At 41.9% G+C, this 14,502-nt stretch overlaps 1 protein-coding gene across 1 annotated transcript; it reads right to left on the reverse strand.

Moving 5' to 3' along the window:
- Window positions 1-4,014: 4,014 nt before the first annotated feature.
- On the reverse strand, window positions 4,015-14,502 carry LOC120440872. Its single transcript, XM_039614330.1, has 4 exons — window positions 14,436-14,502; window positions 13,016-13,216; window positions 11,773-11,821; window positions 4,015-6,512 (listed from the first exon to the last, which is right to left on the reverse strand). Exons 2-4 carry the CDS (start codon window positions 13,080-13,082, stop codon window positions 4,982-4,984), a joined length of 1,647 nt encoding a protein of 548 aa, XP_039470264.1. The 5' UTR covers window positions 13,083-13,216; window positions 14,436-14,502; the 3' UTR covers window positions 4,015-4,981.

Below are 14,502 nucleotides of genomic sequence, written 5' to 3' on the forward strand. Positions count from 1 at the left end.
AGGTTACCGGTTCGAGCCCTGGCTCGGACAGTCTCGGTCGTTGTGTCCTTGGGCAAGACACTTCACCCGTTGCCTACTGGTGGTGGTCAGAGGGCCCGGTGGCGCCAGTGTCCGGCAGCCTCGCCTCTGTCAGTGCGCCCCAGGGTGGCTGTGGCTACAACGTAGCTTACCATCACCAGTGTGTGAATGTGCGTGTGAATGGGTGAATGACTGGATATGTAAAGCGCTTTGGGGTCTTTAGGGACCAGAAAAGCGCTATATAAATACAGGCCATTTACCATTTCTGAGCAAGCACTTTGGCGACAGTGGGAAGGAAAAACTCCCTTTTAACAGGAAGAAACCTCCGGCAGAACCAGGCTCAGGGAGGGGCGGCCATCTGCTGCAACCGGTTGGGGTGAGAGAAGGAAAACAGGACGAAAGACATGCTGTGGAAGAGAGACAGAGGTTAATAACAGATATGATTCGATGCAGAGAGGTCTATTAACACATAGTGAGTGAGAAAGGTGACTGGAAAGGAAAAACTCAATGCATCATGGGAATCCCCGGCAGCCTATGTCTATTGCAGCATAACTAAGGGAGGATTCAGGGTCACCTGGTCCAGCCCTAACTATATGCTTTAGCAAAAAGGAAAGTTTTAAGCCTAATCTTGAAAGTAGAGATAGTGTCTGTCTCCCGAATCCAAACTGGAAGCTGGTTCCACAGAAGAGGGGCCTGAAAACTGAAGGCTCTCCCTCCCATTCTACTTTTAAATACTCTAGGAACAACAAGTAAGCCTGCGGTGCGAGAGCGAAGTGCTCTATTAGGGTGATATGGTACTACAAGGTCATTAAGATAAGATGGGGCCTGATTATTTAAGACCTTGTATGTGAGGAGCAGGATTTTGAATTCAATTCTGGATTTAACAGGAAGCCAATGAAGGGAAGCCAAAACAGGAGAAATATGCTCTCTCTTTCTAGTCCCTGTCAGTACTCTTGCTGCAGCATTTTGGATTAGCTGAAGGCTTTTCAGCGAGTTTTTAGGACTTCCTGATAATAAAGAATTACAGTAGTCCAGCCTGGAAGTAATAAATGCATGAACTAGTTTTTCAGCGTCACTCTGAGACACGATATTTCTAATTTTAGAGATGTTGCACAAATGGAAGAAAGCAGTCTTACATATTTGTTTAATATGTGCATCAAAGGACATATCCTGGTCAAAAATGACTCCAAGGTTCCTCACAGCATTACTGGAGGCCAAGGTAATGCCATCCAGAGTAAGAATCTGGTTAGATACCATATTTCTAATATTTTCAGGGCCGAGTACAATAACCTCAGTTTTATCTGAATTAAGAAGCAGAAAGTTAGCAGCCATCCAGGTCTTTGTCTTTAAGACATTCCTGGCTTCATGGATAGATAGAGCTGGGTGTCATCTGCATAGCAGTGAAAATTTATGCTATGTCTTCTAATGGTACTGCCTAAGGGAAGCATGTATAATGTAAACAGAATTGGTCCTAGCACCGAACCCTGTGGAACACCATAATTGACCTTAGTGTGTGAAGAGGACTCTCCATTTACATGTACAAATTGGAGTCTATTAGATAGATATGATACAAACCACTGCAGTACAGTACCTGTAATACCTACAGCATGTTCTAATCGCTCTAATAGGATATTATGGTCAACAGTATCGAACGCCGCACTAAGGTCTAGCAGGACAAGCACAGAGATGAGTCCACTGTCAGAGGCCATAAGAAGATCATTTGTAACCTTCACTAAAGCTGTTTCTGTGCTGTGATGAGCTCTGAAACCTGACTGAAACTCTTCAAATAAGCCATTCCTCTGCAGATGATCTGTTAGCTGTTTGACAACTACTCTTTCAAGGATTTTTGATATGAAAGGAAGGTTGGAGATTGGCCTATAATTAGCTAAGACTGCTGGGTCTAGAGATGGCTTTTTGAGTAAAGGTTTAACTACAGCCACCTTGAAGGCCTGTGGTACAGTAATGCTGCACTAATGAATTAGACTAACTATTCACTTTAGCTAAAGTTATTAAGTGAGCTAAAGTGTTGGGATGCTGTGTAAAGCTAAAATACAAAGGTTTGGACACCGTTTTGCACGTTTCCCTACTGCAGGGGTCTCTGCAAGCATACAGGGCTCTGACAGGGTACAAGATGACAACTTTGGAATTCTACTAGAAACAGTCGATCATATTTGTTTGTCAAAGCTGAATTCAGGGCAAACTAGGCTAAATTAGCGTTTTTAGCTAACAGCTACAATAAGCATAAAAGGTACTGTATGGCTATCATTTGTTAACATGACGCTTGTTCTTATACATGTAATACATTTATTACCAACCTGAGAGTTTATCCGCTGGTCATTCGACATGACAAATGACTTCTGAAGTCTTAATTCATCTCAAGATGCTGTAGATTCCCGTCAGTAACACTTTCGGTCCGCTAGTAAAACGTAGTTCTATTAATCTGCGCTCGTTTACTCTTGAACCCGAACCGGATGTAAGTTCCAAAAAACTGAATTTTGGAACTGAAATTGAATGGTGAGAGTGAAACTGAAATTATTCGAGAGCTAAATTTCTAAAAAATAAAATACAGTTTCAAAGCAAATGAATTCATTTTCAAAAATAAAATTCAATTTCAATTTAGTGATGATCATTTTCAAACCAATAAATTGAATTTCAAATTAGGCTAATTCATATTCAGTTTTTAAAAGCATTTATTCAAGTTACAATTCAGGTTCAATCCGAGCAATTCAAATTCAAATTTAACTTATTCAAATTCAGTTTCTGATGGCACAGATTTCTGCCCATAGATTTAGTGTTTGTGTTATTACGAGTGCTAAACAAGAAGAGTTCCCAGATGGTCCAGTGGACACATGTGTGACTCCTGTGATTAAAGCATCTTTCTTTCAGCTTAACGAGTGAACCGTCAGCTCGTTCAAACACACGTTAAAGTCTGTTTGGCTCGACACCACCGAACAGAGGCAGCAATATAACATAGCTAACATTAACAGTGCAGTGAATCCTGCTTGTGCCGTGATATTCAGGACTGCAAACCGAGCAGCATTTACTGACTTACAGCTTGTTGTGTTTGTGGATATATGACTGACTTTAATTATCCATAAAATCGTCACATTCTTTGTAAGATTAAGGTCAACTATTGAACGGCGTATATTTTAAAGTAAAGGCTTTAAAACCAAGTTGACGCTACAAGTACTAACATCACTACTGTCACATAACGTTGCCGACATGTGGCCAAAGCACATAAATAAGTGACAAAATATTCAGTACTTACTTTTAACTGTTTACTCTTCGGCTGCCCCGCTTCAGCCATCTGCCGTTTTTACGAAAAAAATATCCAAAGCCACCACCGCGCTTTGAATTCTGGGATAGGTTGGGCCACGCAGGATACACCTGACCCATCCTTCAAATCTGGGGAAATGAAGGACACATTTGTCGCCCGGTTTTGGAGCATCCTTCGAATTGGGACAGCCTTCGTCACATCACTGTGAGGTAATCGGCCTTCAAATGCATCCTCCGTAGGATGCTGAAGGGAAACGCGTATAATGGAAACAGAATTAGTCCTATAGCACAAAACCCTAAAAATGGTCCTCATCCTCCAAATAATCTTTTGTTTGATCTGAAGCTCAGATTCATGTTTCTCTCATTAGACAGGACTCTCCTGTTTGTCTCAGCTGACTGAGGATCATCTTCCTCTCTGGAGGCTGCTGGTTGAAGGCTGCTACAGATGATTCAATCAGCTTAGAGAAAATCAGAAAATCATCAAATGTGAAGAATTTCTGCAGGAATATTTCCTCACTGAGGAGCCACTTCACCTCCACAGGACCTCACCTTCTTCTACGTTTGCCTCAAAGTACACAATATTGTTCCAGTTAGTTTAAGCTTAAATTTTTATTTCAGTGAACTTATTTTTTCCACACCTAGTTTTAGCTTGTAGTTTAGTTTTATTTCACTATAAAAAACTTAATTATAACAGAAAAACATGATAAACTCAGAGGCTGTTCATAAAATCTGTTTATTGACCAAAAATTAACATTAAAATGTTTATTCCTGAAACTATAATTAATAGAAAATAGAAAAAAAGGGTACAAAAAAAGGAAAAAATATATAATAACCATAATTGTAATTCATATAAAAGCAAATCACAAACCAGTAACACATTTACTCAACATACAAAACATTAAAATAATAACACATTTATATTAAATGTATCATAATTGCATATTAAAAAAAAGATTATATATTTATGATTTCCCATCATACAACATCATCTTTACTCATATCCATTCTCCATGTTTTGTTTTGGGGGGGGGGTTTTGGCCCATTTTCTCTATAAATTGTACTTCGCTTTTCAGATTTTTCCATTAACTTAAATCAGGATGCTTAGATTTTGTTTTTCCCTTCAAAGCTCTGAATAATTAATTCAATCCAGGGATGTTGGCAAAGTTAATTTTTCAAAGAAAATTGTTCAGTGTGTCTAGCCAAACAAGAATCACTTACTGCTGAAGAGTGGACAGTATATGCTCGAGTTTTCAACATAAAACTCACCCAGGGTTGGTACAAAAGTGGCCCCTTATCTATTAGAAGGAACTAACCCCAAACCCAGTGATCTCATCTTCTGTACTGTCACAAAATGGCACTAAACCTTCTCTAAAAACTTTAAACACTTAATCCTTATATCCAGCTTCAGTTTATGTAACTCAGGTTGTTGCTGTATATTGCAGAATTTAATAGTTAATAGTTTTTTAGTTTAAAAATAGTAAAACTGGGATTAACTGTTAAATTCTGCAATATACAGCAACAACCTGAGTTACATATAGTATTTTACATCAGTCATGATTATAATGAAATATACTTGTTTCCTCACAGTCATCTTCATCACTTACATCATTACTGAAACAGTTATGAGGTCCTGTTTTTTTTTTTGTTTTTTTTACGCCTTATGTACTCCATTCCTGCTCTGATTCCTTCACTCTCTCTGCTTCTTCATCTCCTCCAGTTTCTGGACCTTCTCTGTGTCTCCTCTCTCCTTCATCTTCTCAATCAGGAAGTCCAAGTGGACAATAGTGGACGCTGAATCAGCTTTCAGAGCGATCTCCTCCAGTCTGACAACATGTTGGTAGGACTCATCCAGGAACTGTGACTTCTCTGCTGTCAGTTGATCCATTTCTTTTTTCAGATTTTCCAACAGACTCAACTTTTTATGACTTTCTGATTTATTCTTCTCATACTTTTCCTTCATTTCTTGCACAGTCTTTTGAACTTTCTTTGTCTTGGTCACATAGATCCAATTTTCTTTCACGTGATCTGATGCAGGACACTTGTTGGTACAAACAGTGCAGCAGCCATCTTTGATGACCTCACAGTGTTTAGGATACCAAGCCTTTGTGCATCCAGGATAGTGACAGTTCTCCTCACAGACTTTACAGCAGACAGCTCCTTGATAAAAAAACAACCACATCCCACCATCAACATTTTGTTTATCTTTGTAGACCTCATCAACTTCTACAGTGAAATTCTCATTCTGCTTCATCTCTCCCTCATGTTTTTGCAGAGCTTCTTGAATCTGTTTGATTTCTCTCTGTTTCAGTTCAGTCTGTTTGATTCTGTCTTCCAGGTTTTGGATGCAGGCTGTCAGTGTGATACGTTCTTTCAACACTTCAACAGTTTTCTTAAGTTTTTGAGGTTTAGATTCTTTCAGAAATTGTGTGAATTGACTCATTCCTCTCTCTGTTACTCTCCATGCTGCCTCCAGAGCACAGTTGTTGTCTTTTGTTCTCAGTGTGTTCTGTTGATTATCAAACAGGAAGTGAGCAGGCTCATACTTCTGATTTTTGGCACATTTAATGTTTGCAGTTTCAAGAGCTTCAAGAACATTTTTAGGTTTTACTCCATCTGAGTGTGTGATGAGCGCCACAATGTTTTCCTCCAGGTTCTTTCCAAACAGAGACATCACTGAATCAAGGATATATTTCAGTCGTTCGCTCAGTCGATTACCTGTCGCTTTCATCACCAGACCCACTGCATGGACTTTATAAACTCCATCCTCTGATTGAAACAACTGAAATAATTTTTCACTGACTTTGCCATCATCTTTAGGCTTTTTGGTGCATCCAAATCCAGGAGTATCGATGATGGACAGAGAGTAGGGCAAATTTTTATCTTCAAAACCAAAGATCTCGTACACGATCACATCTGATGTCTGACTTTCAGACTGACTTCTCTTCTCCTCCTCTATGATCTGAAACCAGACTTTTTCCTCCCACTTCACTCCTATGCTGTAGTTGAACAGAGCATTGATCAATGTAGATTTTCCTGCTCCTGTTTCACCCACAAGTAAGATCGTTCTGTTTGTCTTGTCCAGATTTTTTTCACCAACAGTCATTTTTGTAAAAGACTCTAACTTCTCTTTCTTTGGTCTCAGCTGGTAGACAGAAAGGGGTCCTGAATGGATCAGATTACTTTTAGATATGATATTGTTGTATCTGGAAGAGATATTTCTGTAGAAAAAGTGGAAATAGAGCAATACAAGTTTAAGCATATTTGTACACTTTGATCCTTAAAGTGTAAATGTTCATATGTGTTCTACAGATTTCCAGCTCCCTGAAATCAGAGAAGGTTGAAAATGTTGATGTGTTTAGCCAGCTAACTAAGAAATGGAAGACCCGAATCTGTGGTCCTGTGGATGTTCCCCTTGGTTTTATCACTTGGAACTGTGATAGCTGTGGCTTCCTGAGACAGTTATACTTTGATAGTCACTTTTGATAATCACTTTATCATTCCTAATGGGCTGCTTTTAAGATGACTAGATTTAAACCATCTATGCAGGTTACGAGGACAACAGTCTAAGGAGATAAGCCCAGACGTCTTGACCACCTCCACCTACTTGGGCACAGAGGTGTTCCCAGGCCACCCGAGAGAGATAATATCTCCACTGTGTCCACCAGGACCTCTGCTCTGTAGGACATGTGTGAAACCTACCTGAATTGAAGTGGTAGTGGCTCTCTGCTCTACTTCACCCTATCTCAAGGGAGAGGCTAGCCACCCTTTGGAGAAAGCTAATTTTTGCTGCTTGTATCCAACATTTCATTCTTTCAGTCAAAACACAAAGCATGTTGTTGGAGTCAAATTGTTAAAGGTTGCCATTATTGTACTTAAATTTGTAAGTCTTGGTTCAAGCCATATGATCAAAGACATTCCTTTGTTTCTGACCCCCTCCCCACCCTGTTGAATGGTGGGGGAGACTGTAGTGTTTTATTATAGGCACATCCTAGGTGAAGGTTCTGTTTTCTTGTTAAGTAAACTTCCTGCCTTTATGACCCTATGGTGAGCAGGAAGTCACACAAACGCACCCCCAAACACAAACACACACACTCATGGGCACCTACACACACACACACACACACATTCTCGCACATGCATACACACACACACAATTCTTCTTTTTCTTTTACAATGGGTGGTGCTTGTATTCTCAGAATAAAAGGCTGCAAGGAAGGCTGTTTATTTGAAGTTGGCTAGGAAACATCCTGGTTCCGACCAGCCTCCCTTGCTAGCAAGTAAAACCCGGTTCCGTCATTGTCTTGCTTTCTTCACGAGTGATCAGTCTCTGAACTAGCGGGTCTGCTGAAGCGAAGACCCAACACTTGTGATCATAGGTGAGGGTAGACACATAGATTGACCGATTAATCGACAACTTCACTTTTATGCTCAGCTCTCTCTTCACCACCACAAACCGGTACCGCCCCCGTCTCCTGTTACTCATGAACAAGACCTTAGGATATTTAAACTTCTCCATTTGGAACGCAATCTTGTCTCTGAACCGGAGTGGACACTTCACCCTTTCCCAGCCGTGTTAAGGTACCACCCAGCACTTTGAGTTTTGTCATTTTTATTTCGTTCTCATTATGGTTTTTAGCTGCAAGTGTTTTGGGTTTTTGTTTTGTGTTTTCTATGTGTCCAGTTTTTCTCGGTTTGAGATTTTCTAGCTCTCAGGTTTTGGTTTCTGTACTCCCTCTGCACTGTGTCTAGTCTCCATCTCCATGCTTGCTCTGGTCCCACATCTGTGTGTTCCTGTCACTGCCTGTTTTACTTTGACAGTCTGTGTCCTATGTTAATGTGTCTGGTTTTGCTTTCCTTGTCTTGTTAGCTCGGCTTTGCCCCAGCTGTGTTTCCCTCCTATCTCCCATTCCCTGTTTGCTCCCTCTGTATATTTAAGCCCTGTGTTTTCCTTGGTCTGTGTTGTGATGTCCATCACACCTCACTTTGTTTTTTGTCTGTCTGCCTTGCATGTCTAGTTTATTTGTATTCCCCAGGTTAGTTAATTTTCCTTGTGTTCATTATTAAGACTGCGTTTTGAGTTCACCCTTTTCACCTCTGTGAGTCTGCACTTTTTTTAGTCCACCAGTCCTGCCTGCACACATTACATGAGAGAAGATCGCAGCCACACAATGTACCCAGCAGCACTCGTCCCTTCTGAGGAGCTTCGGGAAGATTTAATTCATGCAATGGATGTTTTGTGTGAGCAGTGGCTGAAGAGTTCTGGTAGGGAATATCGGTGCATCTTGGCTGACCGGCTACAGTGACTGATTTCCGGACTCCCCTGGCTGTTGCAGTCACTCCAAAACTAATCTCAGATTTCCAACTCAACACCCTTCATCTTCATCCTCCGCCTGAGACTGTTATCCAGCCCACGTCAGCTGTGGCTGTGGTCCCTGGTATTAAACCCACAGTGAGTAATACCATTTTGCTTTCCAGAGAAACTCCTCAGCCTGTCAATTCTGTGATTTCTCAGCCTATGCCTGACCATACGCCATCACCATTAACACTTAGACTGGATTATTCTGTGGCTGCTGATTTTTTTTTTTTTTTGACATAAAAAGACTCTTTCAAAGAAAAGTTATCTGCTCTGAATGAGCAGAGAACTAATTACACACAGACTGTTTCTTCTGTGCCAGCTGCTCTGCCTCTCCGTGTTACTGTTCACAGGGAGGCTGCCGTCTCTGCTGGTCCCTGCACTCGCATCAACTCTGTTGCCAGCTCAGTCACCTGCTCAGCTACCTGTTCAGTAAGGGGCCTCTGCACCTGCCGGCCGTGTGTCTGTGACCACTGGACACCACCGCCCAGCCGTCTGTCTCCGCTGGATCCTCCAGAGGAGTCACCCCAGCCATCTTCTGTCTCCCCTGGAGGATCCAAGGTGCCACTTCAGCTGTCATCTGTCTCCGCTGGAGGGCCCGAGGGGCCGCTCCAGCCATCTGTCTCCATTGGAGGGTTCGCTGTGAGCCTGCCAAGCACCTCCTCGGGTTCGCTTACGGCTCTGGTGAGTCCGTTCAGCCACCAGTTGCAGTTTCCACGCCATCGCCTGCAGCACCACTACGTGCGGTTCCCACGCTGTCGCCTGCAGCGCCACCACCTGCTTTTTCTACATTGTCACCTGCAGCGCTGTCACCTGCAGCACCACCACCTGCGGTTTCCACGCCATTCCCTGCTGCGCCACCACCTGCAGTTCCACCACCTAATCCATCGCCTGCGGTTGCCATGCTGCCATCTATGCTAGAGGTCTCCATGCCTGCTGCCCCTGCTTTGCCGCCGCCATCTGGTCCTGCCTCGCCTCATCCTGTTCGGCCTGCACGTCACCATTGCAGGCCCCCTTCAAGGCCATTGGCTGGGCATTTTCGCCATCATGGGTGGCCTCCTGAACTGTGTGGCCACCCATGATGGCTCCGCAGTCAGTCTCCAGAACTTATCTGCTGGCTATCCATTCGGCCTGATTTCCGTCTTAGGTTTTGTTCATATGTCTGTGAAGGTTCTCAGTCATCCAGGTCATCGTAGTCAAAGGAGCTTGCAAAGAAAAGCGTCTGGACTTCTTTAAGTTGCTTGAAGACGTTTCACCTCTCATCCGAGAAGCTTCTTCAGTTCTAAGGTCAAATGGCCGAGAGTCCCAGATTTAAACCCGGTGGGAGAATCCCCAAAGAGGGACAAAGGACCCCTGGTGATCCTCTAATCACATGAGCCAAGGTGTGAAAGCGGGTGGGACCCTAATCAGCCAGGGTTTCGGGTGAGCTCATTGTGAAACCTGGCCCCACCTTGTCATGTGAATTCCTGAGGTCAGATGGCCCAGGATGTGAGTGGGCGTTAAGGCGTCTGGGGAGGGAACTCAAAACTGGATTATAGATGGCAGACAGTTGGTGTCGTAAACCACCGCCTCTGTTCAAAGATGGTTGCTCACAGTGGACATAGATGGCCTCTTTCACTCCTCTTTCAAACCATCTGTCCTCTCTGTCCAATATGTGAACATTGGCATCCTCGAAAGAGTGACCTTTATCCTTAAGATGTAGATGGACTGCTGAGTCTTGTCCTGTGGAGGTGGCTCTTCTATGTTGTGCCATACGCTTGTGAAGTGGCTGTTTGGTCTCTCCAATGTAGAGGTCTGGGCATATGCCTTCCCTGTCTTTTTCTTGTCTTTGTCTCAGTGTCAGGTTCACGTTGCTGTGTTATGTTTACTGTTTTATTTTGGTAGTCCCTGTCCTGTGTGCAGTATGTCTGGTTTTGCTTTCCTTGTCTCGTTAGGCCTGATTTGTCCCAGATGTGTTTCCCTCCTTTCTCCCATTCCCTGATTGGTCCCTCAGTGTATTTTAGCCCTGTGTTTTCCTTGTTCTGTGCGCAATTTCCCTAATTTCTCAATGTGTTCCGTCTGTCTGCTTACCTCCTTAGTTTGTTTGTATTCTCACTTTAGCCAGTTTTCTGTTTTGCCGTCTAGTATTAAAACTGCGTTATGAGTTCACCTTTTTGCCTCTGAGTCTGCACTTTTGGGTCCACCATTCCTGCCTGCACACAGTACACAACAAGCTGAGAACCATGGCCTCAGACTTGGAGGTACTGATTCTCTTTCCCACCACCTCAAACTCTGCTGCAAACCCCTCCAGTGCAACCTCGAGGCCACCACCTGATGAAGCCTTTTCATCCACTAAAAACAGAGCTGAGTTCCTGACACCACCAAAGTGCAAGACTTGTGTAACTTGGCTTTGCCAAGAAATTCTCTCTATAAAAACTATGACCAAAATCTTGTTTTGAGATTACCCCTATTCCATCATATTGACAGCCTGGTAGAAAGTTTGATCAGTTTAATTCACTGTGCCTTGCTTCCCCTCCACCTGCTAAAAAAATGCATACACTTTTTGACTGTACTAGCACTGTATAGAACATTAGCCCTGGACCCTCAGGTTAGTCTAATGTCTAATGTCTAATGCCCCCTAATGACACAACTATCCGGAGTTATGGCATTATAGAATTTTGAATTACATTTTGTCTCTCACTGCTGTTTCTTCTTTTCTCTTTCCCTTCACCTCCCAACTTATCAAGGAGGATGGCTGCCCTTCTCTCAGGCTCTTTCTGTTTGTTCTTCTTGAAGGAGAGTTTGTCCTTCCTACACTCACCAAGTCATAGAAGATCATTTTATTGTTGGAGTTTTTATTCTAGTATTGTTGGGTTATTTAACCTTATATATAAACCATCTTTAGATGACTACTATTGTAAGCTTGATGTTTATGAAAAGAACTGAGTATGGAGTCATTGGAAAAACACTTTTCTTCACTGATATAGCCTTATACTTTAATAACATCAAACTTTAGATTAGTTTAATAAATCCAACAAAATGAAACCTGTTCATTCACACATGATTTTTTTAAACATAGGTTATTGTTGAGGACTTTGCAGAGATGACAAAGAAACTGAGTTCAGAACAGTAATGATGTTACTCACGCTGTCCCAGTGTGACCTTGGACATGCTGCGATTTTTCCTCTTCAGTCTCTGATTTATAATAAAACAGAATAAATTAACTTTAGTCAGCTTCACTACTAATACTAATAAAAATGCATTCTATTTAAAAGCACTTTTCAAGACACATAAGGACACTTACAGTAGAGTAAAAACTCACTAATCCAGTATAATTGTTGCTCAGTACATGAAAATAACATTTATAGCTGCCAGTGATGGTTTGTCTGTTTTGTTGTTTCTCCCGATTTTCTTCTTTTTCGTGTGTTTTTTTTAAGCACAAATACTGCTGACTAGTGATAAAGTGTTTATCTGGTCCTATGTCATTCTGCCTGTTACGAGCTGTTGGGTTCCAGAGGAGCAGTTGACTTAAACAGCCTTTCTGATGACTGCCTCCCTTCGCTGATTCCTGACTGTGCAAACATCCATCCTCTTCCAGTTATCTTTATCAGAGTCATGGAGGCTTGAGAGTATCCCAGCTGTCATAGGGCGAGAGGCGGGGTACACCCTGGACAGGTCACCAGTCTATTACATGGCTAACAAAGAGATAGACAACCATTCACACCAATGGAAATTTAGAATCACCAGTTAACCTAACCCCACTAACTGCATGTCTTTGGACTGTGGGAGGAAGTTGGAGTACCCGGAGAGAACCCACGAGAACAGGAGGAGAACATGCAAACTCCACACAGTAAGGCCATGAGCAGGTGGTGGAATCAAACTCGGGACCTTCTTGCTAACAACTGTGCCACTGTGCTCTCTCCACTGGGTGATAATTGTTCGTTCTCCCCTCTACTGGTCCTTGTTCCCATGGTCTTGATCCCCACCCTCCACCCCAACCCCCACACCCTCAGTAGCAGGCAGTCAGAACAGAAGTTCATGTGAAACAGTTTGTAATCAATCTGTGTGCTACTTTTAAATGTGTTAATTTAAACAGAAGAGAATTTAATTCACTTAATAAAGGTTGAATACATCACTGAATCATGTTATTTTTTACAGTGATATAATTTTATAATACTCTGATTTCCTGGAGGTCAAATTCCCCTAGTTTGAATTATCATAAGAACACTATTCCCCCAGCAGCACTTATTTGACATGCTGGTCTCTGTAATCTGTCTTTTTTCCTTAAATTTGTATACAATTCTTGTAAAGTCTAACATGTTGAAGTCTTTAGATGTGTTGTCTTTTTTTTTTTTTTACTCCAGTGAACTTTTATGTATCTCTGCCCACCTGCTTTGCTCTTTGATGAAGAAAGTTTACGCTCTGTGCTTCCTATTTTTTGGGGATCTGAGGCCATTTTCAGATAAATTGGACCCAAACTGGATGTGGTCAAAACTTTCCTCTGCAGAATCTCACTCTCGGGTCTGAAGGCTGCAGTGTTGCAGGGTTTGTTCAGTCTGCTGTCACAACACAAAAACTGATCCGGAAATCCTGTAAGAAATAAAACCAAATAAATCAGAATGACCTTAACTATATATTTAAATTATAACTTGAATAGATTTGTATTATGTAAGTCTGGTGAAATGAATAACCCAAACAAAATCTGCTAACAACAATCTTCTTCCTTTTTTTTTTTTTGCTGCTTCTTTTAGGGGTCACCACAGCAGATCATCTGCATCCAATAGCTAACCTATATCTAGCGTCCTCGTCTGTCATGCTGTGGTGGGATGTGGTTGGTGGTGCTGCTGCAGGGGAGACGGACTCACCTCATTGGTTCATCATGCCTACGGTGCATATAAAAGGATTAAAGTGGAGCCTGACTGCTGTTGTTGTTGATGTGTTCAGCTAGGAGCTGAAAAGCTGCAGCGGCGTGTAAAGTATGACAACAAGGAATAAAGTGTGTTGACAAGTGTCTGTGACCCAATGTTTGTGGTTGTCTTCTGATTCTGGTTTAGTTGATATTGTGAGTTGAAGCTCCTAGTTTTGCTTATTATAGTTCTGATCTGTCAGTTTGTATATCCAGGTTGCAGTTTGTTATCTAGCCTTAGTTTTTCAGTAATCTTTCCCCTTATTGTGTCCCCATCCTCTTGTGTCTAGTTTCCTGTGTTATAGGTCACTGTGACGACAGTCTTTTCTCCATGTTAATTTGTTGGTTCCTCCAGTAATGTCTCTGTGTAGTCTATCATGTCTGGTAAATTCTGACCCTTGTTCTGTGTTGTCTCTGTCCTCATGTTTATTCGGCTGTTCCCCCAGTTTTATTCTGACAGTGACTTGTCCTGTGTGTATTTTGTTCTGTTTTGCTTCCCAGTCTCATTAGTTAAATTATGGTCACCTCTTAGCTCAGTGCCTGCAAAGCAAGCAGCTTCTCCCCACCAGTTTGTAACAGTTAGATAGATGCACATTCTCATATAAAACTCAGTGAAATGTTGTTTTATAGCCTGTGGTTTTCTGAACAAAAGAGATCCATGTGTGTGATAATATTTAATCATTCAATGCCTTAATAAATAATAATAAAAAGATGAAGCGTTTTACTGGTGATCCCTCAAGGTGGATAAATGAACATGTTAACAGGAGCTACTTTTTACTTTCCTACTTTGACTACATTTCAGAACCTGTACTCAATTGAAGAAGCTCTTACCAGACTATTTTAGGTACGTCTATCTGTACTACTACATGTAGATAGTAATAATACAGTAAAGAAAGTCTGTACCTGTGTCACCGCTGCCTCTGCCTGTCTTCTGAGAAACTTGATGCTCTTTGTATATAACCACAGGATG

The sequence above is a fragment of the Oreochromis aureus genome, linkage group 7, assembly GCF_013358895.1.
Source record: "Oreochromis aureus strain Israel breed Guangdong linkage group 7, ZZ_aureus, whole genome shotgun sequence".
Classification (NCBI taxonomy): Eukaryota; Metazoa; Chordata; class Actinopteri; order Cichliformes; family Cichlidae; genus Oreochromis; species Oreochromis aureus.